This window comes from Strigops habroptila, chromosome Z (assembly GCF_004027225.2).
Source record: "Strigops habroptila isolate Jane chromosome Z, bStrHab1.2.pri, whole genome shotgun sequence".
NCBI lineage: Eukaryota > Metazoa > Chordata > Aves > Psittaciformes > Psittacidae > Strigops > Strigops habroptila.
The window spans coordinates 90,490,458-90,516,651 of record NC_044302.2 but is presented as its reverse complement, the minus strand read 5'-3'; the positions used below and the strand labels follow the sequence as shown (position 1 = coordinate 90,516,651).

General features: G+C 45.3%; 2 protein-coding genes across 3 annotated transcripts in view; one reads left to right on the top strand and one right to left on the bottom strand.

Moving 5' to 3' along the window:
- The first annotated feature begins 9,492 nt into the window (after positions 1-9,492).
- Positions 9,493-12,747, top strand: PMAIP1 (phorbol-12-myristate-13-acetate-induced protein 1). The gene is made up of 2 exons (XM_030470694.1): positions 9,493-9,654; positions 9,940-12,747. The coding sequence occupies exons 1-2, from the start codon at positions 9,582-9,584 to the stop codon at positions 10,050-10,052; spliced, it is 186 nt and encodes a 61-aa protein (XP_030326554.1). The 5' UTR covers positions 9,493-9,581; the 3' UTR covers positions 10,053-12,747.
- Positions 12,748-18,956: 6,209 nt separating this feature from the next.
- PDZD2 (PDZ domain containing 2) overlaps positions 18,957-26,194 on the bottom strand; it is a 141,385-nt gene continuing 134,147 nt past the window's right edge. For both annotated transcript variants that reach the window (XM_030470174.1, XM_030470175.1), the window contains 2 exons: positions 24,499-24,633; positions 18,957-23,031 (listed from right to left, as the gene is read on the bottom strand). In XM_030470174.1, the coding sequence (XP_030326034.1) occupies positions 22,865-23,031; positions 24,499-24,633 (302 nt within the window). In that variant the 3' untranslated portion in view covers positions 18,957-22,864. The remainder of the gene's footprint in view (positions 23,032-24,498; positions 24,634-26,194) is intronic.

The window sequence follows — 26,194 nt, the reverse complement described above, 5'->3', positions numbered from 1 at the left end:
TTCTTCACCAAGTCTACTTAAATTCTAGTTTTTTTCTTTACAGTAAGGGTGGTTGGTAGGAAAAGACAAACAGTTGTTCCAAACCCAGAAGCATCTCAATTAAGAAAAAAAATAAATGGAAGAAGGGAAAGCTGGGGGCAGGAAAACAAATAAAATCAGAAATGGGCATTACAAAGAATACCATGGATAAATACAATGATTATCAGAGCTGTCAATACAATAAGCAGTTCATGCATTGCTTATTGTGCATACTTTGTCATTTGAGGGATAAATTCATAAATAGGGATTCTGGAGATTCTCCCTCACCCCTTGGAGTTTCCCAGAACTGCAGGTCCAGTGGATCATTGACCAACTGGGACTGTTTTCCCACATACAGTACCAAGAACTTTTTAACTAAGGTTTTTAGACATCTGATGGGGTATTTCACTTGTTTTGTGGGTGCTGTCATTTTCTGCTTTTTAGCAATTGCTGAGATACCACAAAAAAGATGATTTTCACAGTGATTCAGCCCTGGGCCAAAACTGAAAGTTCACATTACGGACTTTGACTAAGCATCCAAACTTCTGTGGGCTTCCTTGGTCTGAGCCTCCTAGGTTTTTATACTTGACACAATCACTAACAGATTTATTGGCCAGATGTGGAATTCTGTTGGTCTGTGCACTCCCGGGCTGGAGACCCTGATGCCACTATAGCTAGATATACAGTTACTTCTGACTGAAGTGACCTCTGCTGGGCAGTGGGAACCTGAAGCTCAGGGATGCAAGGATTGCACTGACAGCCCTGAGGCTAACTGGTCCCACAGTCCGCACCCCTGCACAACTTCCCAGCCTGAGCGATGGGTTGTGGGACCTTCATCATCAGCTTGAGGACAAGGAGGTTGTGGTTGCGACACCAGGTTTCCAGGGAAACTGGAGAATCTCATGAGAGGCTGGCAAAGGAAAACCTCACCTGTTTGCCCCTTCCCAGCTCTGGAATGTCCCATAGCCACCAAGGACACCCCACAAAGAGTCACTTCCCACAGGGTCACCCAAGTCACCTTGGTGGTTCATATCTCGTGGGGTGATCAGCGTCCATTGACAGGGTCATATGCCACAGGAACATGATGGATATCCCAAAGAGGAGGTCCCATCCCACCATGGTCACCTGAGGGAGTCACATACCATGGAGATCATAGAGTCACCCTAAAAGGATCAGATTCCATGGGGTCACCAGGGACATCCCAGTAACCACAGGGTCAGCAAAGCGCCCCACAGTGGGGTCTGTTAGCTTCCTCCTCTTCCCTGCCATGCTCAGGGAGACCCTATAGCCCTCCTGGCATGGGACTAACTGCCCTGAACCTGCTCCCTGGTGAACCTCCTCATGCTCCTGTTCCTCAGGCGCACTCCAGAGGCACCTTCAGAGCATCTCCCTCTGACACCATTGCCATCAGCACTGTGGTCTAGACAGGGAAAGTGCCCATAACACCTTAACAGAAAGCCACCACACAGGCTCTTGACTAATATATCAGGGTCCTGTTAAGTCTACACTGCAAAACAGTCCCCAGCGTCTCCCAGAGCTGCAGGGAAATGGCAGTGACTGGCACCTGCCCCGGGGGGCTCCTCCACCTCTTACCCTTTCCCCAGCCCTTTTGGAGATCCTCTGACATCTCCTTGAAGCAGCACTCCCCTCACGTTTTCCTGCCTGCCACTACGTTCTGCCATAACTGCAGACACAGCCTGGTCACACCAGCCATCCCCTGTTGGACTGCTGCCAACATCTGACAATTGAACTGCCTTGTGCTAAAAACAAGACCACAAAAAAGCACCAAACCCCTTTGACTTGTTTAGTCTTTGCAGACTGAGAGCTCCTTCCACATTTGCAGCCCATGTGACACCGCACCAGCTCCACCTCACTGCCAACCGCAGGATGATGAAATAGGGAGGGAGGATGGCAACATGGCCACAGAGCATGATGCAACCCAAGATGCTGCCACCCAAAGTCGAGTCCTACACCTGCCTGTGGGATGCAGCCTACACACTTCCTCACCATGACACCCCTCTGCTTCCTCCCCATAGGCACCGGTGTTTCTCCACTCCTCTCCTGCACATGTGGAGCAGGAAAGGATGGTGATGGCCCTGTCAAGGGACACGGGGCATGCATACAGCACCCAGACCCATGAGGGAGGCAGGAAGCAGCTGACACTGGGACTGTCCCAAAGCACAGAGAGCCCAGAGAAGAGCAACAGGTTGTAAAGTGCAAAAAATACTTTGTTGTTGTCAAGTGCAAAACCCTTTTTCCTGTTTCCCCTATTTACTTCTCCTTTATACCGTTTGGAGTCAGCCGGTGCATCTGCAGAGAAATCTCTGGTGAGGAAGAACACGGTGTCCTAACCCTCGACAGGAGACTTCTTATTTCTGACTTGTTTGTTTGCACTCTTAATGCCAAAGGTCACCCCAGCAGCATTTCCTCTCCCACCAGCAACCAAGACCTCAAAGCAGCACACCCACAGCCTCGAGTGTGTGTACTGGGATGGTTATGGGGCATGACAACACCCAGCACGTGCCTGTGGATGGGTGGGAGAAGCTTGTCCTCATGTTCAGAGCCAGCATGGACATCAGACACGTGCAGCTCTATGCTGGTTGTGGTTTCCCTGATGCCACCTGGAAACAAAGCAGTATCTCGAATGTGGTGTCCATTTAACAAAGGGGGATTATGAGCTACAGTTGGTGGTGCTGCGTGGAGCTGCTCCCCATAGCAGGCGTCCCCTGATGTCAAGAAGTGGACGGATCTAGCCCTTAGGTCAGCACGGTAACAGATGGGTGCTCAGGGAGGACAGCACTCCTGTCTGCACATAACCACCCCATCCCATCACTTCCAGCATGTCCTCCTCTTGTCTGCAAGCTGCTCACACATACAGAAAGCAGTAAGAGCCCAAAGGGAGCATTTTTTGGCAGGAAGGGGCAAAGATCTGTCTGTTTCCATGCAAAGTCATTGTCACTGAGCCATGTCTTCATGCAGCCCTTTGTGCATAAATCTCCTATGACATATCTGCAGAGCGGCTGGAGAGGAATTTCCATCTCCAGGGAGGCTTTTCGTTTTCTCTCCCATTTAGAACAAGCAGCAAAAATCACACTCTCCTCCCTCCCTGTATGTTTCTGCATATGAAAAATAAAACCGAAAAGGAAATGAACTCATTTCAGTGAAATCAGAGGCAAAGTTGGAAAGTGAAACTACCTTACGACATGGGATGCCGTCAGACCTCTCATACCAACTGTGTTGTCAGTCTAGCGATGAGTCAAGTGGTCCCTCTGTTTTCACAGCCTGTGTCCACCCTGCCAGCTTATCACTAAGACACAATTTCAGTCTGCTCTACTTGTCAGCCAGCACAGCCTGTGTAGGGACCCTTTGCACTGAGAGGCAGGGCATACAGCAGGATTCACAATGCCACAGTGCAGCGTGCACATGCTGAAACAGAAATGGTTCAGCCTTCCCCAGTGGTGCTCTGGGGGCTGGAGACTGCTGATTCTCACCGGAGCACCCTGAAATGGAGTGTATTTTGGCAGTATGTATGTGTGTGTCCTAGTGTGGATTAGGGGCACAGCCTGCTCCCATACCCCTGCCAGCTCTTGAGGTCTGGGCTATGATGATCTACTCACAATATAGTCTCATACTTTTGTGTCTTTTCTTCCTAAACAGACATTTTAGAATGAAACCCAAATCATCTTCTTGTTTTTTCCTTATTATAGGCATAGGACAAAAAGACATGGCCCCAGAATCCCCAACCAAACCCACCTAATCACTTATTCATACAAATCACTAGCAATTCAAATTGTAGAGGAGATCCTACATTTTCTTATAACATTGAACATACCATCTGCCTTTTCCAAATGTATAGTTCTAATTTTTACAGTGAATAAAACAGTTAAGGCCTTAAAGTTTTAAAGGAGAAGGCTTCACAAAAGATACTGCATACCACTTTCGATTGGTCCATGCTTTTTGTTATTAATTCTGTTTGCTTTTTGCCCTAAGTTCCCCAGTTAAAACCTTTTCCACTTTAAATCTGCTTTGTGGGATTTAGGGGCACTAAGTGATTCTTTATCCGATTAGGGATTAGTCAAACAAGGCACTTCCAAAACCCAGCTCAGAGATAATATTGTTCAGAACAGTCTGAAAACCCCCTAACCATGCAAAATACGTCCTGTCCCAACCGAACAGAATTGGAGAGGTACAGGGGAGACCTGCAGCACTGAGGACTGGCTTGGTGCCAGACTAGGAGTCCCAGGTCACCATGCTGGCATCCAACAAAGCCCCTTTGGATTCCCTAATTGTCCTGTTACTCTTCAGTGATTCACAGCAAGTCACCGATAATGAGCCTTGCATGGGTTGCTGGCTCAGCTGCAAGGCACCAGCATGCCAAGGAAGTGGCATCTCACGCGTGGGATTTCCCTTTATATCTTTTTCAATCCCACACATGCTGCATTGACTATACACAAAAATCATGACAAAGTGCAGAGGAGGCATAGGGAACAACAGAAAGAGGAAGTAGCCAGATCCCAAAAAAGATCTGTCAGACCAGCAAGCAATGAGGAATTTCAGAAATGGAGCACATCCAAATTCTCAACAAAGATAGGAAGAGAGAAAATAACTATAGTCACCATCCAATGGAGGACTTCAGCACAAACCCAGCAGTGATGGTGCAGCTGTGCTAATACTATGCTTGGCGTTTGCAAAGACACCTACACACACAGCAAACACTCCATCAGCCTCATAAACAGTGATCAACGCCAATATTTACTTTACTAATACCTACTTCTTCTGGATAGCAGTTGCAAAGACTCGCCCTTGTGAGGATATTGTCATCTTCATGAGTGCTAAATGGCACTTAACAAGCTACCTACTGAATTTTGCCATCTCTTACAACATTTTTAACTCTTTAGAAAGCTTTTTGATGACGACCAATGGGCTGAATTGGGAATGACCTTACAAGGAGCCACCTGCAGTCTTTGTTTTCTGCTTCCACAGAAAATTCAGCTCACTGGATAATGTGCCCTGGATAATTTAGAGTTGACTGTATAAGAACCTAAGACCAGGAAAATACGGTCAACTCAGCTTTCTCACAGTTACTCCTTGATCAAAGAGCACAAAGTGGATATAAACTCTCTTAGATTCCAGCTTTTTCAAGGAAGGTTTCTGCTATCCAACCCCATCCTTAACTAAATGTTACTGCTCTCAGCAGGAAAACTACTTCACCCATGCTGGCTTTGGTGGGCACCAGATCAGACAGACATGAACCATCTTTCAGAAGCATTTTGCAAGTAATTAATTAATGTTGTCTGCTTGGCACACAGGTGGTCTCAGAGGAAAAGATGGGTGTTCATCCCTGTCTCAGTGGTAGAGCACTGCAATATATGAACAAGCCATGCAGTTCACCTTTTGATAAGAAAATAATGTTTAAGCTTTCAAGGGAAGCAGGCAAGAGAGAACAGCATAGGAGGAAGAGTCTAAGGATTAGTGCAAGGGCCATTAGGTAATATTTAAACAGCAGATAAGACCTGTACAAGTGGGGTTACATCCCAGGAGGGAACAGGCAGGTCTCCTTAGTTTCTTTTCTTGTCTGGTTTTGGATCATATCAGCAAATCAAAGTAGAATTAGATATTAAAAGCTGCATTAACCTGTTCCCTCCCCACAGTGGAGGTGCCAGCAGCACAGCAACAGCTGATGGAGGCTGAAGTTTTGTTGCAGTTGCCACCAGAAAATCGTTAGCACAGAAGAAAGCTGTTTCCTTGAAAAATGAGGTTAATGTTAATGCTTAGGGCTCGAGGATTTACGAACCTTTACTTGCCACGGTGGGAGAGATCCCTGGAGGAAAGGTGCCAGAGAAGAGCAAACCAAAGTGTTAGAGTGATTTAAGAAAAGGGAGGGAGAGGGAAGGAGAGGGGGGAAGAAGCCTGCCAAGGCCACCATCACCCTCGGTCAGCGCGGCCGCACCCTGCTGAGCTTTTCCGAAATGACCTTTGGTTTGTGCTCCTGACAATAGAGCCAAGTTTCCTGCTTGGGCACTGGGGCCCGCAAAGATCAACAGGAACCACCAACTGCGGTCTGCAGAAATGGGAAAAGGGAGAGAGAGAAACGAATAGCTTCTCAGTTAACACTTGGGCTGCCAACACCAAACAGACTTGATGGGAAGATGAACTCCAATAATGAAGCAGTGACAGAGATTTATTTAAGATCTTACAGGGAGGCACAGAAAAAGCTTGAAGCTTATTCAGCACAAATAACTGAGTTCAGAGAAAAAACAGCTAGTGTCCTTTCTCTGCTACTCTTGATTTTGTTTCTGTAACATTCGATTTCCTTTCAGCAAGCCTGCCCATAGGTGCTGTTCATATGAAGAGCCCATCATGTGTTGACTTTCAATAACATGTTTCTGGTTAGACCACATAGCCCAGACACCAGCGAGGCTCAGGGCATGTTATCTCAAGATGATTCTCTCTTCTCAGCAGTGTGATTGCACTAACTTTAGATGGTGTTAAGCAGAGATAAACTCGGTGTCTGCTCCAAGGGGGATGGGCTCCTTGGGCTGCTGCTCTGCTCCCCGCCGTGGCTGTGCCCACCTGGGGACCTGTGGAGCCATAGCACGAAACCGCTTTTTTGTGGTTGCTCTGGTAGAGCAGCTTCCCAGAGACCTGTGCTTCCCACAGCTTTAAGGGAACTGAAACAAAAGAAGTCAGAGCCCGCCAGGCTTGCAAACACAGCGGACTATTTTTTACTCTGCCCCTGTTGCGCAATCCTATAATTGGCAGTGGCCCCACCATGTGCTGCTCCCGCCTTAACGGACTGTGATTTGTCACAGACCAGTAAGGCTCTCACATACCAGTGAAACCTTGTGGGAGGTGGGCCAGATCTGGAGCTGGTGCAAGTCAGTTTCCCTCTAAACAGTGGGGCTTCCTGCCTTTACACTTCTTCACTCAGATACATGGCTCTGACCGCAGCAATGGGGTAGATGAGCACTTCAGATGCTCTGGCTCATGGGTGGGTCTATCAACCCATTTTGTACACTAAGGTCTCCCATTGTTCTTATTACCCTAGCACTACTTTAAAATGAAATAAAGGAAATAAATGAATGCCTGTGACTCTACCCACCCTCTGGTTTGTGCCCAGCTGTCCTGGTAGGAAAGCATCTCCTCTCCACATATGCCCAAAAGAAGAGCCCTTCTCTTTGTATTGCTGCAGAGATAGAGGGAGAAGTTGCCTTTAAAGATCATCTCCTCTTTTGGGTGAGGAAGCGTTGCTAAGCAGGACAGGATCAAGTTTCATTTGGTTTTGGCTTCATCAGAGGAACAGTCATTTATTTAAACTAGCCCAAGTCATTTATTTAATTGGCCCAAGTATTAGATCTGTCTCCAAATTCACAAAGAAGAACAAGCCTCAGGTCATCCCTGGCTCTGCCTAACTGAGTAAAATAAATGAGCAAAATAACACGTGTGCCCAGCAGCACAAGGGACTGGTGTGTCCCTCTTTGCTATGGACAGAGTTCATGAGCACTTCTCCTCCATTTGGGACTGCTGAGCACTGAAGGCATGTGGTGAGTAAGCATCCGCCTCCCCCTGTGCTGGCATCCTGGAGGAGCTGCAATGATTTATGGAGCAGCTGTCAGGCCATGGCTGTGAGATGCAGCCCTAGGCATCACATGCTCACCTCCAGCATGAGGGAGGACACGTCATGCCGCCTGACACGCTCCTGGGCTGTTTACCTGCCTTCCCGCCATCTAAAACCCAACAAACCTGTTTTGAAGAAAGAGTTTCTTATGTAACAGGAATGACACGGGCAAAGGGCAGCTCTCCCTGAACGGGGCTGGGTTGCACAGGTGTTCACACACCTGAAAAAAGACCCTAAACATCAAGTCAGGCAAATAAGCCTATATGGCATGTAGGTTATATACCAAAGGATGAGAAATGAAGGCGATATCTTCTCAAAAACATCAGAAATTCTTCCACGGCCAACCTAAGCTGCTCTGACATGACGCCACAAACCAGCAGAGTGCACTGCGGGATGCCGCTGGAGCCAGCATCCAGCCACCCTCTTGGCAATGACTGTGCAAAAGTCTCATCCAGCCATACCCTTTGTTAAGACATCTCACCCAGAGAAATACCCTGTCCATGAGCCTGTCCCACATGCCAGTCCCACAGTACCACTGTGCCTGCTGCCTTCTGCCAGGCACCCACAGGGCTGAGGTTTCCTATGCAAGGAGAGAAATCCCAGCCCTGTTTCAGGTGTGTCATTGTTTCCAGGAAATATGCTACGGAAAGGGTTTCTCAGCTGAGCTGTCCTAGTGAATGCTTCCTCTTCTAATAGACTTCAAAGTCATAAGTGTTTTCTATACACTTGATTTCAGAGACTCCTATCCCCCAGAAAGGAGCTGCTGGACAGCCCATTCTGGGTCTTTATTACACTGCCACATCTTTTCCTTCTTGAAGCTGTGTTTAGATGGGGTTTTGGCTTTCAGCTACAAATCAGTTCTTTGTTATGTCTGGCCCATCTGTGCTTTCTTTCCCTCAAGCTGTTTTCTCCCTAAAAACAAAAGTCCATCCTATGTGCTACCGCACCAGATAGCAGCTCTCCGAGAGGCAGGAGACAGATGAGTGACTCACAGATCTGCTAACAGTGCAGTGATCAAAGTGACGAGGGCCACTTTATAATTCCAGCTCTTATTTCTTGTGAAAAGCATATCTAAAGTTACAGCAAGCATAGGTGATTGCCACAGCATGTGCCAGCCAGCAAGGTGCAGTGCAGGCGCTGCACTACCAACAGGGAGAATCCAGCAGTGGGAGAGCGGCCCTAAGTCTTAAAAAGGCACACGATATGGGCCAGCTTCGAGACCAAGGTCACCATCACCTTGAATAATAATGCAGGACTGGGTCTGGAGCAACTCCTGGTTAAGAACAAGCAGACCCATCCCCTCCATGACTTCTTGCCCACCACAAGCACACCCCATCCCTTACTTCTCCTCATCCAAGCACACCTCATCCCTCCACCTCTTTCCTCAGTGCAAGAACAACCCTATTCATCTCAAGCACAGCCCACCCTCTACCTCTCCTTCCCTAGCACAAACCTACCCCAACCCTCTTCCTCTTCTTGCTTGGAAGATGCAAACCATCCCTCCACCTCTCATGGCCCAGATCAAACCCCATCCCTCCATTTCTCCTTGCCCAGATGGTCAAACCCTATCCCTCCACCTCTGGTGTCCCCGATGACCAAATCCCACCCCTCCACTTCTGGTGTCCCAGATGATCAAACCCCATCCCTCCACCTCTCCTGGTCCGGAAGATCAAACCCCATCCCACCTCCTCCTGCCCGGGAACACCCGTTCCCGCCATTTCCCTCCACCCCTCAGCCCGCCGCTGTCCCCGCTCCCCGCCGCTCGGGGCGCGCTGGAACACGCCACCGCCTGCCCGCGCTGCGGCGGGGGGCGGGATTCCCCCCCGTGCCCTTACGGTTTCCATACGTCACGGCGCGGGGAAAGCCCCGCCGCGCTCCGCCCCGCAGCACCGTCTCCGCTGTCGCCGCCGCTCCGAGCCCAGTCGTGCCGATCCCCGCCACCGCGATGATGCCCGGCAGGACTCCGCGGAAAGCCGCTCCGCCCGCCGCTCGCGGGGGTACCGGGAGTGAAGAGAAAGGCATGTAGCGGGATCTTGCGGGATACACACACGCGTTTTCCCGCCCGCCTCCAGCACGGGGAGCGAGGGCAGCGCCGCGGGAGGCGGGAAGCGGGAGGCGGGATGCGGCTGCGGCCGTCCGTGGGGATGGATGTACAGCGCCGATCCTAGTGGGGGGTAGTACTGATTAAAAAGAGGGGAAATGGGGAAAAAAAATCACAGTATTGTGAATATGTCATGAAAGTGGAGAGGTGTGGGTGGGCAGGCGGCGGTGCGGGGTCTGACGGCCGTTCGTGTGCCCCACAGAGTCGGAGGTGGTATCGGAGTGCGCCCTGCAGCTGCGCAGGATAGGCGACAAGTGGAACCTGCGGCAGAAGATCCTGAACCTGCTCACGAAGCTCTTCTGCCCGGAGACATGAGCTCGCCTCGGATAACAGCGTGCTGAGAAGCAGGGAAAGACCTTGGCTTTGTGGATTTGGAACAAGAGACTGACACTAAGAGATGAAGATTGCGTTGGGTTTTGCTGCCTGTAGCCACCAAAAGATGGCTGTTGCATCATGATTTCTTCGAAGAATATTACAGCAATACTGACACATGAATGTCAGGTGGGAAAAAAAAAGATATCAATGGGCAGAGCCTCTCACCGTGCAGTGGGGGGACTTGGGGCAAGCTGGAACTTGCCCTTCAGCCTGGTCTCCCCAGTGGCACTCTGGTCCTCGGGTCCCACAGCTATGTTTCACCAAGGAGCTTGGACCACCTTCGGGAAGGAAGCAAAAAAAGTTCCAGTGTCTTGGAACTTTGGATCATGTATTGCAAGGCAAAAGCCAGTTGCTCTGTTTCTGACTGCTCTTGTTTTCTAAAGCATGGATTCTGCTGGACAGGGATCTGGTGGTGGAATTATTCCATTTAAGTAAACCACTATCTATCTTAATTGAAAAGTTATTTGTTACAGGATGTTGCTTTGTGGACTAAAAATTAGAATTCTATGAATTAACATGATGTTGCATAGTTCTAGTCTATATTGTATATGTATTTGCGTATCTATTATATATATAAAAATATAAATACGTCCACCCTATCTATATGACATGAGTATTTCACAGAACTAGTAATTGAATGGTACTTGTTTAGGCTTAAAAAGCAATAACAAAAAAAAATGTTCAAAACATGACATAAACCACATAAAAATACATTATATAAACTAGAAGAAAGCACAGTGTTGTCTGATAATAAAGGAATACATTATGTATCAGAGAGGGAGCATACTTTGGTATAGCACTATATAAGACATATGAATATATATTACACAAATACAGATATTGAGGTATGTGTGGTAGGATTCTTTCAATATTACAAAGAATTTCTTGAGAACAGTACAATACTGCTGTGTCTTTATAAGTAACTTCATAACTCTTCAATAGAAGTAGATCTGAAAGTTGAGTCCAAGTTGAATCTCAGGTTTTCTTGAGAATGTTATTTATTCAAAGAAAGCAACTACCTCTCTTTGAAGAAATAATATCAACAGAATTGAATGTTACAGTCATTACAGAAAAAGTAGCCTTGGATTTCTGTATGTTTAACTATATTGGCAAGTGAAGCTTCTTTCCTTATACTTGATTTCCACCTAATTTCATGGCAACCTCATTTCAGTTCTGGAATGATGCAACCATTGTAGCACATCCAGTGGATGGTGATGCATTATGCCTATCTCACTGAGGGCTTATTACCCCTGGGTGGCTTTAGAGGAGATGAATTAAGCATGCTAATCACCATCAAGGCAAACAGTAGCTCTACTAGTCAATTCACACGAGATGGATACAATCCTAAACAGTATTTTTTCATGGGTGCAAGCTAGCAAGAATATGGCTGAAGCTGGTCATGTTTTCTAGCTGATTCTGACATCAATGGTCAGTTCCTTCTCTTAACTAGCTTTGTATGTAAGTACCTTTGCATTGTATAGGGCTGTATAGTTGCACTTTCTGAATTTTGGGTCTGTTCAAGTTAGATTTTTTCCTGCCTTTTAGAGAATTTTTGTATATATTTATAAATAATTTTTTGTTATCTCTCCTGAATCGGCCTTTGCAAAATTGTCATTGCATAGCTCTGATCACTCTGTCACAACCCACTGCGTATGGCTGTTACTTGTCACTGATTTCACTAAGGAGAAGCTGACTGACTTAGCGTGCTTAGCGCATGGAGGCCCAGTGGCATTACTGGGAGCTTTATCATTGTCTTGAGCTACGTGCATGGTTCCCTCCTCTAAGCCACCTTGTACCTTTTCAGTGAGAGCATAATGTTTCGAGAATAGTTGTTTTTCACCTTAGCACTGCAACGTGGCGTGTTTTGCTGACATGTAGAGAGGTCGTTTTTTCAGGTATTAAAAAGTAAATGCAAAGAGTTTCTGTTTGGCTAAACACCAGCTCCAAGGCTAGCACCGCGTGCAGCTTGGCAAAGCTGTTCATCAAAGGCAGAGCACTGAGTTCAGCAGGAGGGCTCCTGCTCCATGTCCTGGGCTTGGTGGAATCTCAGAGCCTTCATCAAGGACACTGAACAATGATCGTGCCTGCCTGGGACTCTCTGGAAAATTCGACATTAGAATTCACATTAGTAGCTGAAATATATTTAAATAAAGGTGTTCTGCTCAATGTACTCTGCTTTAAATTCAGTAGGAAATGAGGTGCAGGCTGCATAGAGCCTGCCCTGTTCTTCAGGCTGCTGCACACATGAATATTATGGAAAAAAAAGTATTGCCATAAATGCATCACCATGGGGATATCTGAGTTAAGTGTTAGTGAAGTATATTTTTCTGCCTATATCTGCAAAGACTATTTGCTTCTTTGTGTTTTTGTGTTTCTCTGAGCATTGTCAAGAGTGCTGACATTCACTGGGAACTCAGGAAAAAGACCCAGATCCAAGCTATCAGTGCCAGTGAGCACTGAATCCTTAGGACTCCTTTTGTTACTTCTGCAAAGGATCTGCTATATGACTCTGTCAACAGGAGTTTGTTTTTCTTAAGGTCTGTTTTGGATACAAGCCAGATGTTTTGCTGTATGCCCCATGCATGTATGTCTTGAATTCTTGCTGAGACAATAAATACAAAGCATTTGCAAGAAAAAAAAATGAGTCATTGTTGTTATAACTCAGGGATTTTTTTTTTTTTTCAGATTCTGAATGTGTGATCGTGTTATACAAATTCATTCCATACTTCCAAGTCAGCAGATACACACTAGGGCAACAGCACAGTACTAGCAGGTATGCATTGGGAGATAAGGCTTTTACTTCTGCCTTTAAGAGGAACAAGATATAACCATATCCTTGAACTTCAAAATGGGAAACTGAGACACCTATTCTAGTATTTTCTGATAACTACTGCCTGCAGAATAGTTGGGTGGTGTCAGGGGCTCTGTTACCTCTGCCAGAGGTGTTGCAGCTTTGAGAAAGAGAGTCCCTGGGAATAAATGCAGGATAGACAGCCAAGTTAAGGGTTTTGTCTCAGATGCAGGCAGAAGGGAATACAGTGTTTCTCCAAGGTCAGATCTTTACTTTCCCTGAAGCTTGAAACTGGACTTTTGGAAAAGAGGGAAATGATACTGCTTAGCACCAGAGAATGTCAAAAAGATAGTGCAGAGCTTATTCTTCCTCCCTAAAGCTGGGGCCCAAAGATGTGTCTGTGGAGATCCTCAGATCCTCACCTGCTACGCCATACACATAAGCAGGCTTTCCCTTGACTCATTGTGCTACTTCTCCCCAGCTTCACAGGCAGGGAGCACAGCCCCTGTGGCATATGTTGCTGGTGCAAGGAGTAAGAGCTTTCTGACCAAAGGCTCTGGCTTCTAGTAAATGAAAAAAGAAACAGAAGGGAAGCAATTCCCTGTCCTTTCCTAATTAGCCGCCAGTAGAGTCATCAGCAAAGCGGCCCTGAGAAGGTTCATCAGCCTGGTGCCAAGTGCTGCACAGCACGTTTTTGCACGGCTCTGCCAGCAAATTACACTCATAAGATTCATCAGCCTGTGAAAACATCCAGACACCCTTCCCAGTGTCCAACAGAGCCCAGCCCCTCTCCAGCCAGGTCACCGCCACAGCGTGATGCTTGTGACCTGCTCCTCCCTAAAGGGCAGGGGGAAGAAACAAAAAACCCCATCACCAGGGCATGGCATCGCTGTCTGAAGGCTCCTGACTCACCTGCAGGCACCTGATATCAGAAAAACAAATCAAACCCTCCTGCCAAACCAAACCACCAGAGTTGCCGCCCCATAGCGCTTGCCATTAACCACGGCCTGTGGGCACCTGCCAGAGCAACAAGTGCAGCCCCAGGTCACGTTTGCACTGTGCTCACTAAGAACACTAGCTCCGTGCCCATGGCCAGCTCATGTACTCGCACCTGAGGCTGGATGCACAAGCGGTATTTCCTGAACAAATCGCTAGACAACAGACAGCACCTCCCTCCTTCCCTTTCTCCCCACGGGATGTTTTTTTTAAGTCATCTGAAAAAAAATGTCTCATATGCTGCTCATTATTTTTAGCACACGCTGCTGGAAGGGATTAATTTTATCATTTTTTCCTCCTGTTGACATGAGATTGTGCGAGGACATGACGTGCATCCATAGAGGTGCAAGGAGGCTGGGCAGGAAGGGCTGGGGATATGATGTGTTGTCTTTTAGTCTGGCAGGGTTTTCCAGGAAGTAAGTGGCTGCCTGATGGTGGGACTGTCAGTGAGCAATACTCACAAAAGCTGTTATAGCTGTAAACAAGGGTCTTAACCCAATTGTGTCACTCTATTGTCTGGAGGATGGTGTTAGAAACCAGCCATTCCAAGGCTGCCCTGCCCTCTCATACATGTTCTCTTGATAATACAAATCTCACCAGTCTGCAAATGTGGAGGCAGGTGTCGCTCCTTTAGCAACAGGAGATACCCCATGAAATGGTAGTAACCTCAAATAAAACCGTTTCACTATTTCATCTTACAGGGGCTTTGGTGTCCCTCCCCATGAAAGGACAGTGGGAGCACCATTTGGCTCTGGTCCTTTGGCTGGTCCATGCCTCTGCCACCTCCAAGGCCAAGACACCTTTCTGCAGGGGACAGGCCAGCTGGCACACATCAAAAAAACCCAGTTACTTTCAGCAGCACTGAATAAGGCCAGTGATGAGCATTGGAGCTGCTGTCAGGACACTGGCACCCTGTGTTACCACTGCTGCAGCGGTGGTAACAGCTACAGCGCCCACTCGGGAGCTCATAGCAGAGGATGGCGCCCATCACAGGGCTCTTGTGCCTTTGGGGTTTCTCTGCATTACTATGCTCTGACCAGCTAAAGGTACCATATTTGCGCCTCCTCCCTCAGCTCTGGGATCCAAGCTGAGATTGAGGCTATCTTTGCCACCCGCTGCATTGCAGTAATAAAGGGCAGATTCCTGCTAGCACATTCCTCTTTGTGCTCCTGAATGGAATGTGACCAGGCTGTGACAAAGGCATGAGGCTGCATCCACATCCCTCCTGCCCACGGTTAGGAATTAGGGAGATGATTTCTGCCTACAGCAGCTGGTCTTCACCCAGCATTGCTGTGGCATTTCAAGGAAATGGGTATGCTAGCTAGGGAAGAATCCAAGGAGCTACAGCTTCAGTAACTTACTTGCTCAGCACAATAGTATCAGACTGATTCAGCTCCACAGTGAGGTGAGGCTAGCTCATACAGGACTGTCAATGGTTTTAGTACTGGCTAACTTCAGAAAACACCCTGACTGCCAGAAAACATCCTTCTAGTCACAGCTTTACAACTGTGGGATGGAAGGGCAACTCCTTATTTTGGGAAAGGATGTTTATTTGAATCTTGTTCTTTCTTAGGATCATTCAGTGAGAGGGATTTTTTTATTATCTTTTAAAAGGAAAAACGTTTCATAAATTATTTCAATCATCATTAACTTGTCAAGTCTTTTAGTTGAGCCAAGTGCTTTGAGGAACATGACTGCATGGGAAGAGCAAGTCACAGCTGGCTTTTTCCATAAAAACATAATCTCAAATGGGCTTTTGGTAAGGGCTGGTGATGACAGTCCGGTTTCAGCTGTACACTCTGACAGGGAGAAATGACCCAACCTCCTTTACCAGAAGCAGTGGGGATCAGCCCTAGATAATGCAGCAACACTTGCTCCCCAGGCATCTATTGATACAGGTGTGTTGGACAGAGGATGGAGGTGCTGCAAGAGCATTTATACAACCCAATACTGCATAGGAAGGGGAGAAAAAAAAGGAAAAAAGCACCAAACTGCTGGACCAAGGCTTTGAAGCCAAGGGCAAGGTGAAGGCAAAGGGCTGGCAGCATGGAGGCAGCGGGGTGAACATGCCCCATGGCTGGCTCTGGGGCTGAGCCTGTGTGACCTTGGGCACGCGGAAGTGTGGCTCAGGATTGTGGCCTAAGAAGATTTGCTTCCCCTTGTCATTGCAGGCACATGCTGCCCAGCAGCATCACTTCCCTGTGTACATGGGTGTCCTGCCCAGCCGCCACATGCTCTGCTCCTGCCCGGCCACTGGCTCTGTGGAGGGCCATGGGGATCCTCCCCTTTGGGGGCTCTCCTTCACACCACTCCTGCGTGGGGACAGAGGCAGAGACCATTAGCCTTTGGTCAAAGGTGATAAAGTGGCAGTTTTGACACATTCCTGGAAATATAGATGAGGTTTTGGAGCTGTCATGGTGTTACACTGGTGAGCAACTAAGCACCCCCCAGCCAGTTGTTCACTCTCCCCTGGTGGGATGGGGAAGAGAATTAGAATGGTAAAAGTGGGAAAACTGATTGGTTGAGATAAAGACAGTTTAATAGGTAAAGGAAAAGCTGTGCTTACAAGCAAAGCAAATCAAGGAATTCATTCACCACTTCCCATAAGCAGGCAGGTGATCAGACATCTTCAGGAGAGCAGCGATCTATCACGCGTAATGGTGACTTCGGAAGGCAAGTAACCAGCCCAAACCAGCACAGGAACCATGAATAGCCACACCAGAGACACATGGGATGCTAACAGGGAACAGGAGAGTGGCAAAGACGTAAAATAAACAAACCAGACCTTTGCAGGTAGAATGATAAACCAGACTGCAACCAACCAAGTAGGTGTCTCTACTTACTTCATTTAGGGCTCTGTATGTTAGCAATACAAGAATGAAAACCAGCCATGCCCAAAACTGCAAACTGTTCTTGTCTTTTGTGCCAAGTTCCCCATTTGCCCATGCCCCAAGGCCTTCAGAAAAAGCCTAATACTCGAAACACAACCGAGTTAGGTAAAACTTAAATGTAATTTTTTTACCACTTTACACATCTTAACGGATAAATGAACTCTCATGTACTAATCCATTTATGGATTAAGTCCATTGTATGTTCTCTCTTTTTTACTCCACGTAGCCACTGTTTGGGGCAATTAAGATTTTAATTAAAGATGTTCAAGACTGATCTTACAAGAGCCAGGCTGCTCTGAAGCTCGAGACATGCGTTAGAAGAAAGCAAGAGAAGGGCAGACAGGAGGATGGCTACAGGGGAGTCACTGGAAGAGGGGACAGCGGCTGGGCTTGCCCAGCACTGAGAACAGTAAGGCAGAGGGGAAAACAGAGATCTTCATGGCTAAAAATGTCTTTTTCCTTTACCCCATACAGCCTCTAAGGGGAAGCCAGGCTTCAGCCAGGGATAGATGTGCCAGAGCAAGCTCGAGGGGGATGCATGCACCAACCCACACCTCCCATCCATCCCCTTCCCATGCTACTGGTTTTACACCTAGCACAATCTCATCTGTGCAGCAACGCAGGATCCATAGCATCCCTCATCATGGCTGTTTGCAAGGGAGAAGGACGTGGGGAAAAGGGGTCCCAGTGCAGATGGGAGATAGGAATACACAAAGCTTTTCCCCTCTAGCCCAGGAAAGGGCCCAGGTGCCCATGGGACAGGCCGGGAGCCCAACATGGCAGCCTTTCCCACAGGGTGAGTCAGCAGAAACATTGGAGCTTACACCTCCTCATGTGACTCTTGTTCACTTGCTCCTTTGAATTGTGGCGCCTGGAGAAGGAAACCGAAAGCAAACACAGCGGCTTTTGCAGCACAAGCCCGGGGATGAGGGGAATACCCTCCACGCTACCAGCACAAGAAAGCAAACTCGTTCCTCCCCTCAAAGAAAAACCCACCCATCCTTTTCAGGTGGCATGATGCACCACAGGAAATGGTGAGGTTTGCAAGGCATGGCAGGAGAGACGCAGGCAAATGCCATGAGTGCACCAAGGAGAGGGCAGGACTGCACAGTGCCATGAGCTGGGTGAGAGTTTCCAGCCGCTCTGCTGCTGTGAGCACCCAACCCAGCGCATGGGCTTGCAACATGGATGTAAACACTTAACTCACGAGTTCCTTCCTCTAGCTCAGCTCACCCCACAGTGAGTACTTGATGTGTCTGTGCACTGCCAGGCAGCGTGGGATTTTGGGCGCCTCTGGCATTCCCCGTGTCAGAGCAGTGTGAGGAGAGCTTTCTGGGCTGCCTCATAGTTCTGGGAGACAGGCTTGCTTCAAGTTGCTGTTCAGTGACAGTGAAGCCAGCTGTGTCTGCAAAAAGGTGGACCACTCGATGCCAATGGAAGATTATGGCATCCACCTCCCACCATGAGCTTCCCTGCAACTCCAACCATCCACAGAGAGGCTGCCTCCAGCCCAGCCTCTTCCACCAGCTTGTAGTTTATCCCTGTGAAAGGTGGAAGACAAGAACAAATACCAGGCTAGGACTAGCTGTATGTACTTATTCCCTACACATACAACCTGATACCTTACAACCCAGGGGCTGGGCAGGAGGTACAGTTCATAGGCGATGTGCTCCAGAGACTGCTGCTCTTGATGAAAACTCCACATTTCACCTTTGCCCTCTGCATTTTCCTCGCACAGGGGCAGGAAAAAACAAAGCACAGCTTCCAAGATAGCAAAGCGGGTCCTATAAAACACATTCTAACACTTCTTATATGCTTTAATCCTCTTAACACTGAATGACAGTTCTTAGAGGGTGTTTTTTTTACTTCTAGCTTAGATGCACATCTGGACAGCATTAACACTTAGTCTTTCACTGTGCTCTCCCTGACAACCTTGTCCCTGCCATGCCAGCTTCAGATGTGGAGCAGACAGACTTTGGCATAAGAGAAATAAATATCTAGAGGAGTACTAAGGATACCATTTATTTTCAAAATCACTAAAAAACCCAAACAAAACAGTTTATGGAGATACAGATTTACATAACAGAGACAGCAAATTGAAAAATGTACAATCTATTTCATGTTATTGCACTCACTTTTTTATAATATACAAGGCATATTAAACAGTTTTCATTAAGAAGTTTTATTTATATAAATAAAAGTGTAAATATACAATATCATACAATAAGTGTATCAGCCTAACACACAAAAACTAAGTACAGTGGGATCCCCATTTCTCACATGATCTAGTCTACTGCTCATCAATATTTCCACTTGTACATTTACATACCCTAAACATAGAAGCAGGTAAATATCCCCATCTGCAAGCAGTTCCTTCAGATTTTGACATGAACCACTGCAGAACATTAACTAGAGTTAATTTTAAGCGAAGGTCGTCAGAAAATACGAATCACTCAACAGGTTTCTTAATACTTATCTGAACTCATATTATTTTTTTAGCATGAAAATAATCAGATGTTGTTCCCTCCCTAATTCAGGCCTAATCTCACAGGTTTTAATACAGATGCGGTCCCCACAGAACCCAGAAAGAACTTCCAGGTACAAAAGGCTGCAGAATAATCAATGGCAGTATCACACCAGAGCCTACTCTCATATCCAGGATGTGCACTCTGAGCTGCCCCAGGCCTGGAAATGGCAAAGCCATCCACCAGACCTCCTCCATCTAGGAGCAAGTTCATCTTATCTGGAACGCCTTCAGGTCCCTGGTAGAGTTGTGGACCAAGTGCATAACTTCATCCTGATTTTTTCGGTCTTCCAAGATGCAGCTGTACTCTCTGTAGAGCCAACACTCTCCTAGAGCTTGGCCAACCCTCCAGCATGGCAAAGGATCACCGTGGGGACTGATATGCAAACAGCAAGGCCAAAAACGCTCATGAACCTACTGAATACTGATGAACTAATGCAACGCCCTCTGTCATCTTAGTGCAACCAGGCTCTCGGAAAAATAACATTGACTTTGCCAGGTGTGTAACTGCAGGTTCACTGCATCTGTTTGGTCTACCCAGACACCCATACTGCATAATTCCTGGGGCCTTATGGGGAAGGTCCCCCCCACAAAGACATCAGGAAATGCTACTGTATCAACACTGCTAGCATCTGTAAAGATGTTTTTGGTTCTTTAACACACACACACACACACACAAAAAGTATTTTCAGGAACAGAAACAGGGTTAAATACTATTCTTTTTCTTGCTCTAATGTTAGTAGTGTATCATTCTACCCCATAGTAACTATCAGACTTAAAATATTAAACCTATCTTTTAAATTATAGCCCCTACTGAATCACACACAAAAAAGTCCCCGCTTTTCCTTGCTGTTACTCAGCCAACACATATCTACGTGCATGTAAAATAAAATACTGAACAGTACTTGATTACTGAAAAATGAAAGCCTTCTAAATCACTCACAATGAACAGTACCTGCAAATAAGCGTCTGAAAATACTCACCACGTATCATCTTAGGACACCTCAAATTAAGCTTAATTTACAAAATGAAGACTTTACCTTTGAGCTACACCAGTTTATGAGTGAGGGAGACATACATCTCCCTACGTTGGAACCTCAAAAATTTTAAACTGTGGACTGAAAAAAAAAAAGAGCCATTTCCTAAAACACAATTGTGATTTACCACATTAAAGTAGCAAAAAGTCAGTACTGCACTTGTACGTATTATACGTATACAGGTATGTACTCACTACGCTGCATTAAATTCCACATGCATTTTATGTATCTATTATACATGCTATTACAGCCAGATTTTGGTCACTCCTGAACAAGGCCTCACCATTTAATTGTCATTGCCAAATCTCTTCTCCCTGTTTTCAGCGAATATGCAGGGGTAACCTTTTTTATCCCAGCACACGCCTGCAACCTCAGTGTGGTCCTCTGACCCCAAGTGCTGCATCCTCCTGAAGCTACTCCCACCACAAAGGTGACCAGAGGCAAGGACCAGTCCTGACAGAGCATCTGAGCTTTAGGGTCACAGGGGACCCAACTCCAGAGTCATTTCACAGCACTTAACCTGAACTAGCTTCAACAGAAATCCTGCAGGCAAAGCAGCTGTAGGACTACGTACAGTATTGCCTTTCCTGTAACCAAAAGTTGCATCTCTTCCTGGATTCACACGCTAATATGTCACTGAAAAAGAATTTAATCTGTTCATTTTTAGGCAAACACTGCTTTTTTGTTCACCTGGTTGCCTCACAGAACTGAATTTTCCTCTGCACATCATGAGTTGCAGGCTAATGAAGCTGTCACAGAAATGAACCAAAGTGAGAGCTCCAGTAACCTGGGAGCAAATGCTCCAAGTACTCACTGTGGAATGAATGTAAATAAACTGAACTATAGTATGATCTTGGGGTAGGGCCAAGCAACAAGCCCAGACCTTTTTGTAACAGCTACGCAGTGTCTTGGCTTACTATAAATGTAGGCAGCATGTCAGATTTGGACTGGTTCCAGGCTGAAAGCTCTTCATGCTGGGCATGTTGGCTGCAGGCAGTCTCCAGCCTAATGTGACAAACAACCTGAGCACTCTGGAATAAACAACTTGTTCTCAGCTGATAAGGACACTGGCCCATTTCCTCCTGCATCTCTTTTATGTTGTTTAGCTATCCCAGATGTAGGAAGAGAAATAACAGAGTCTAATCTCTTGCACCATACACTCTCCTCCCAACATAGCAGACTGTAAGTAACAGTAGCATGGCTCGCTACTGATACCTCTGCTGTTGAGTAGAGGTGAGAAAATCCAAAGTAAGCATCCACAGCACAGCAACCCTTTCAGTTTTGCTGCATCTAACATCATGGTTTCTCCCATCTACACAAACAGTTTTCAGTTTCATCACCCAGAAGCCTCAGGCATCACCCTGTTCCTGATGCAGCTGGGTGCACTCGTATGTTCCACAAACATCCTTCCCAGTTTCACACAAGTGAAAATAAGTGCTGGACAGGAGAAAACAAAAAAGAGCGATTAAAAGCCACAAATACAGCCAGTTCAGATTTAATCTGTTATAATCCCTGTTATTAGACCGCCATTTCCCAGCCTGAGTCTTTCAAGTCAGGCAGCCTTAAACCTCTTGCTGCCAAGAAAAAACAGCCTGGCTTTGTGACGTACTTAGCTGTAGCTGAAGTCTGTGGGATGTGCAAGAGCTCTGCACTTCAAATTCTCTCTCTTTTAAAAATATATGTATTTTAAAGGTGCCTAACATTAGAAGCCTAAATTTGAAAATTCAGACCCCAATTTTTATCGCTCTCATTTTAATCACTACTAACAACTCAGTCTATACCTTTGTGGACAATCACCTATAATTTGGACATGATTTTCTTGCTCACAGGTTTCTACTGCATTAATGCCAAGTGCTTTCAGATACAAATTGCATCTAAGGGCAGATTCAGTTGTGGTGGATGCTCAGTTAGTTTATCAGTTTTAAAAGGATTTTTCAGCTTTGCAATAAAATGCTCATATTTTAGGCATAAAAGTTGTGCAAAATTATACTCTTTTGTCATGCATTTTTAGCAAAACTGCACTTAGAAGAATAAAGTGAGATTGTTCCAGACATTCTCTTATTACAACAAAAAAAGGACCAAACCCTAGGTAAGTGTCCTGAAGTCTTATTACAGCTACGTGATATAGTACAGTCTAAATATTCATCCTTGTCAACAGGATGGCAACCAACAAGTTATACTCCCAATGCTCTGCAGATACTAAAATATCAGGGACAGGCACAGTGTTATTTATCAGATTAAAATACTTTAAATCAAACCCTGGAGAGGTCTTGAAGTTCCATTAAAACTGCCACATTATACAAAAATGTCTCTAACATTTGGCTTCCTTCATCCTCGATAATTAGGTGAGATTTTATGATGCTCATCACATGCTTGCTCAGTGGTTCTCCAAGGCTCTTAGCACCTCTCTGTAGAGCATTAAGACACTTCTGTGTGGCTTTAGAAACAAAGACAGCTTCTAGCCAGGTTTAAATGTTTTGTCTTAGCAAGTGTGATCAGATGTAGTGATTCTATCACACTGAAGTTCTGTGTTTTCTGATTAGTAACTGAACGGGGCCCTCTGGCACAGATTTAATAATGTTCCAGGCATCGTAATGCATAAGGCCAAGTAATGATTTTCCACTAACAGCAAGAATTTCGTCTCCGCTTTCTATGTTTCCAGACTGCTCCGCAGCACCACCTAGGAGCAAAAGACGCAAAAAGTCAGTGTAAGAAAACAAAACAAAATCAAAACCCACGGGGGGGGGGGGGGGGGGGGGGGGAGGGGGGAGAGAAAGGAAAAAAAAAAAGGTAAACCCACAAAAATTTTGCTTTCCACTGTGATGAACAGCAAATAAACCATTTTTCCCAACAGTGGCAATTTCAGTACAAATCACTTATGTTCAGCTCAGCTCCAGCAACCTATCCCATGCTGCAACTCACAGAAAACATTGCTTTAACCAAGATAAGTTATTGTTGTCAGAAATACATCTGTTTTTGAAGGAAGCAGCATGAGTGCATGAAATACGCTGTATGTTATCCCTGTAGCTGTACGAAAACTTAATTGATTAAACAAATATAGAGGTTGTATATGGCTTGGAGGTTTTTTCTCTAATGAAATTTTAATAAGCAAATAATGCAGTAGATTATAAAACCCAGATAACAGCGATGAACAAATGAAACACAGCAAACTTAGGACAAACACACCAGACACAGAAAGAGATCCTAGAGAGGGGCGCACTCTTGACTGCTGATGAAAAGAATGTTTTCTACAAAGATAATTTAACTAACACTAGCCATCACAGGGAGGGGAAAAGGATGGTATCTAAGGATATAAATTAATGAGCTCAAAAATTAAACATGCCCTTTACCCTTAGAACCATTTTCTAAAGAGGGGAAAACAAACACACAGACAGAAAATTCTTCAGAGCAATGCAGAAAGTAACTGTGATTTTTCTATTCCTTGATGAGAGAATAAACCACAGAAAAGTAATCCTGTAGAAATGCTGTGCACCTGCAGCTTCTTTGAGAGTTTCAGCTTCTTTAGAAAGTGCTGTATTTTTCACTGAACTGAATCAAAGACTAAGACATATCAAAATGACAGCATAGTTCTGGAATCAGTTTCCTTTCTACGCACAGTTCATGTAAGTTTATTTACCCGCTGACAAACAAAGCATCCAAGAGTGGCAGTTTTTTACTACCAACTTCACATATTCTTAGAGAAAGCTAATACAGATATCTAACAGAAACAAAAAGAAAAAAAAGAAAAAAGTTATAATTAATAATTGGGTATAACGCAGGATGGTGCTTCAGAACCACACTGATTATCTGCACTGTGCTTTTCTTAGAAAAGAGAACTGGGTAAGGCATGAACTTCTCAAACTATTATATATGATACTGCCGCTGTAATTTAATGTCTAAGAATAGTGGGCAAGCCCAGGAAGGAACTGCATCATATTTAGTAAATCAGATTGCTCCACAAACATTTACTAGCAGATGCAATCCTGAGAGTGTTTCTTTAAATGACCACTTTGGCTAGTAAGTGGTAAGAAATTAGGGCCACAAAACCGCTTCTTGTTTCAAGAAAAATAATGATCCCAACAATTAAAATGTCTGTATAATGCACTAAAGGAAAATTGGGATAATATTCACTGCATGCTTGTAGTACCTTTAAATACTCTTTTCACAAGCAAGGGCCTATCTCCAGCAATGGAAGCTTTTCCACCATCAAGACTGAATCCCAAGCCAGCAGAGGTTTTCAGTAATTCAACGCAGATGACATCATTCATATCCAGGTTTGGATCTGTGACAGAATATACACATAACATATTGTTATGCAGCTAACAGTAAATTGCAAGTTGTATTTGGTTGGGTTTGTTTTTGCTGCAGTGACAAAGCAAGTCAGAGTTCAGTTCGTATTCAGACTAGAACATGTTGTCACCCAGTTTCTCAGAAGTGAATGTGTATTATTGCAGCTGTGAAGGGGAGACAGTACAAAATGCATTTATGCACAGAGACATTTTAATTCTGTATGTTCAACAAAAACCTGCCAAGCTTTCCTCCCTCTCACCCCAACCAAAGTAAAGCTTCGCAAACTTAGCGAAGGCTCTAAACATCAACAAAATAACTGAAAAAATTACAAAAACAGTGAGTGGAGAGCATTTCTTTTTCCTTAATTTGTTCCCACTGTTTATTCAATGAACCACATCTTTTTAAATAACAGTAATAAATGAAACATTACATTAAACAAACATGTTCTATCCTCTTTAAGAAACATCTGTAATTGCTCACTAGTCTGAAGAATTGTTTCTGGTGTCATATCTACAGAAATAAGCATAAATACATCTAGAGTGCATCCCTACACAGCAGATACTTTTAGAATGCAATATTGCTGTAGCTGACCAAATATTATTTTGCTTAGGGGGAAATAGATCTACAATTTTGGAAAACAAGACCCTTTTTGCCCTGTGTGAATGCAAAAATTATGCAGTTTGCATTATCACAAATTACTGCTACCATTATCTCAGACAACTTTAAATGTTATCTAAAATATCTGAAGATGTGCTTTGCCTCACAGGATGGAAACACGTTGTTAATAACCCGGTAGTATGTTGTTCATGAGATAACGTTGCCCCCTAGTGCCTGCTTCCAGCAGACACTCCGCATCTGTCAACGTGAAGAAGCAGGGAGTTTCGGGTAGAACTGAATTCTGAATTAATTACATATATTATATCCATGGGAGCAATTCCAGAAAGGCTGATCTATTCATTTACAGAGTGCTTCGTATTTCTTTAAAGTGGTATTACAAAGCTGTACTACAAAATGTGGTGACAGCATAAGATGAGAAAAACTGCTACAGAAACAATCAGTAATGATTACATCCAACAGGTTAAAAATGGGTGAATGGCAGCTCCATGTCCTGGTTTTGGGGTGGTCTGAGCTGAGTGCCTAGTACTGCCCTGGAAGGCAGAGGAGGCCACATCACCAAATCTCTCAGCAAAGCCACTGCCCACTCCCTCCCTAGGACACTGCAGCAGAGTAGGACTGAAGGCTACAGGTACTAAAGGGTTTTGTGTCTTAGTCCTACAAAAAATTTGAGACATCTGTTTGGAACACCCCAAGTGCAGCCTTTGCTCTGAAATGCTGTCTTATTCCCAAATATGAACTTACTATTCCACTGATACACTTCCACGTAAAGTATTTATCCCTAGTTTCCTATGTGATGGCTGACGTCAATTGGGTTTAGCTCCACTTACTGTAATATCAAATAATTTTTTTATGTTTTTAGTAGAAACAGTATGAAATCTGCTATTCCAAAGAGCAAGCTTAGTTTCTATGTATAACAAACTGCAGGGTTTGAGACA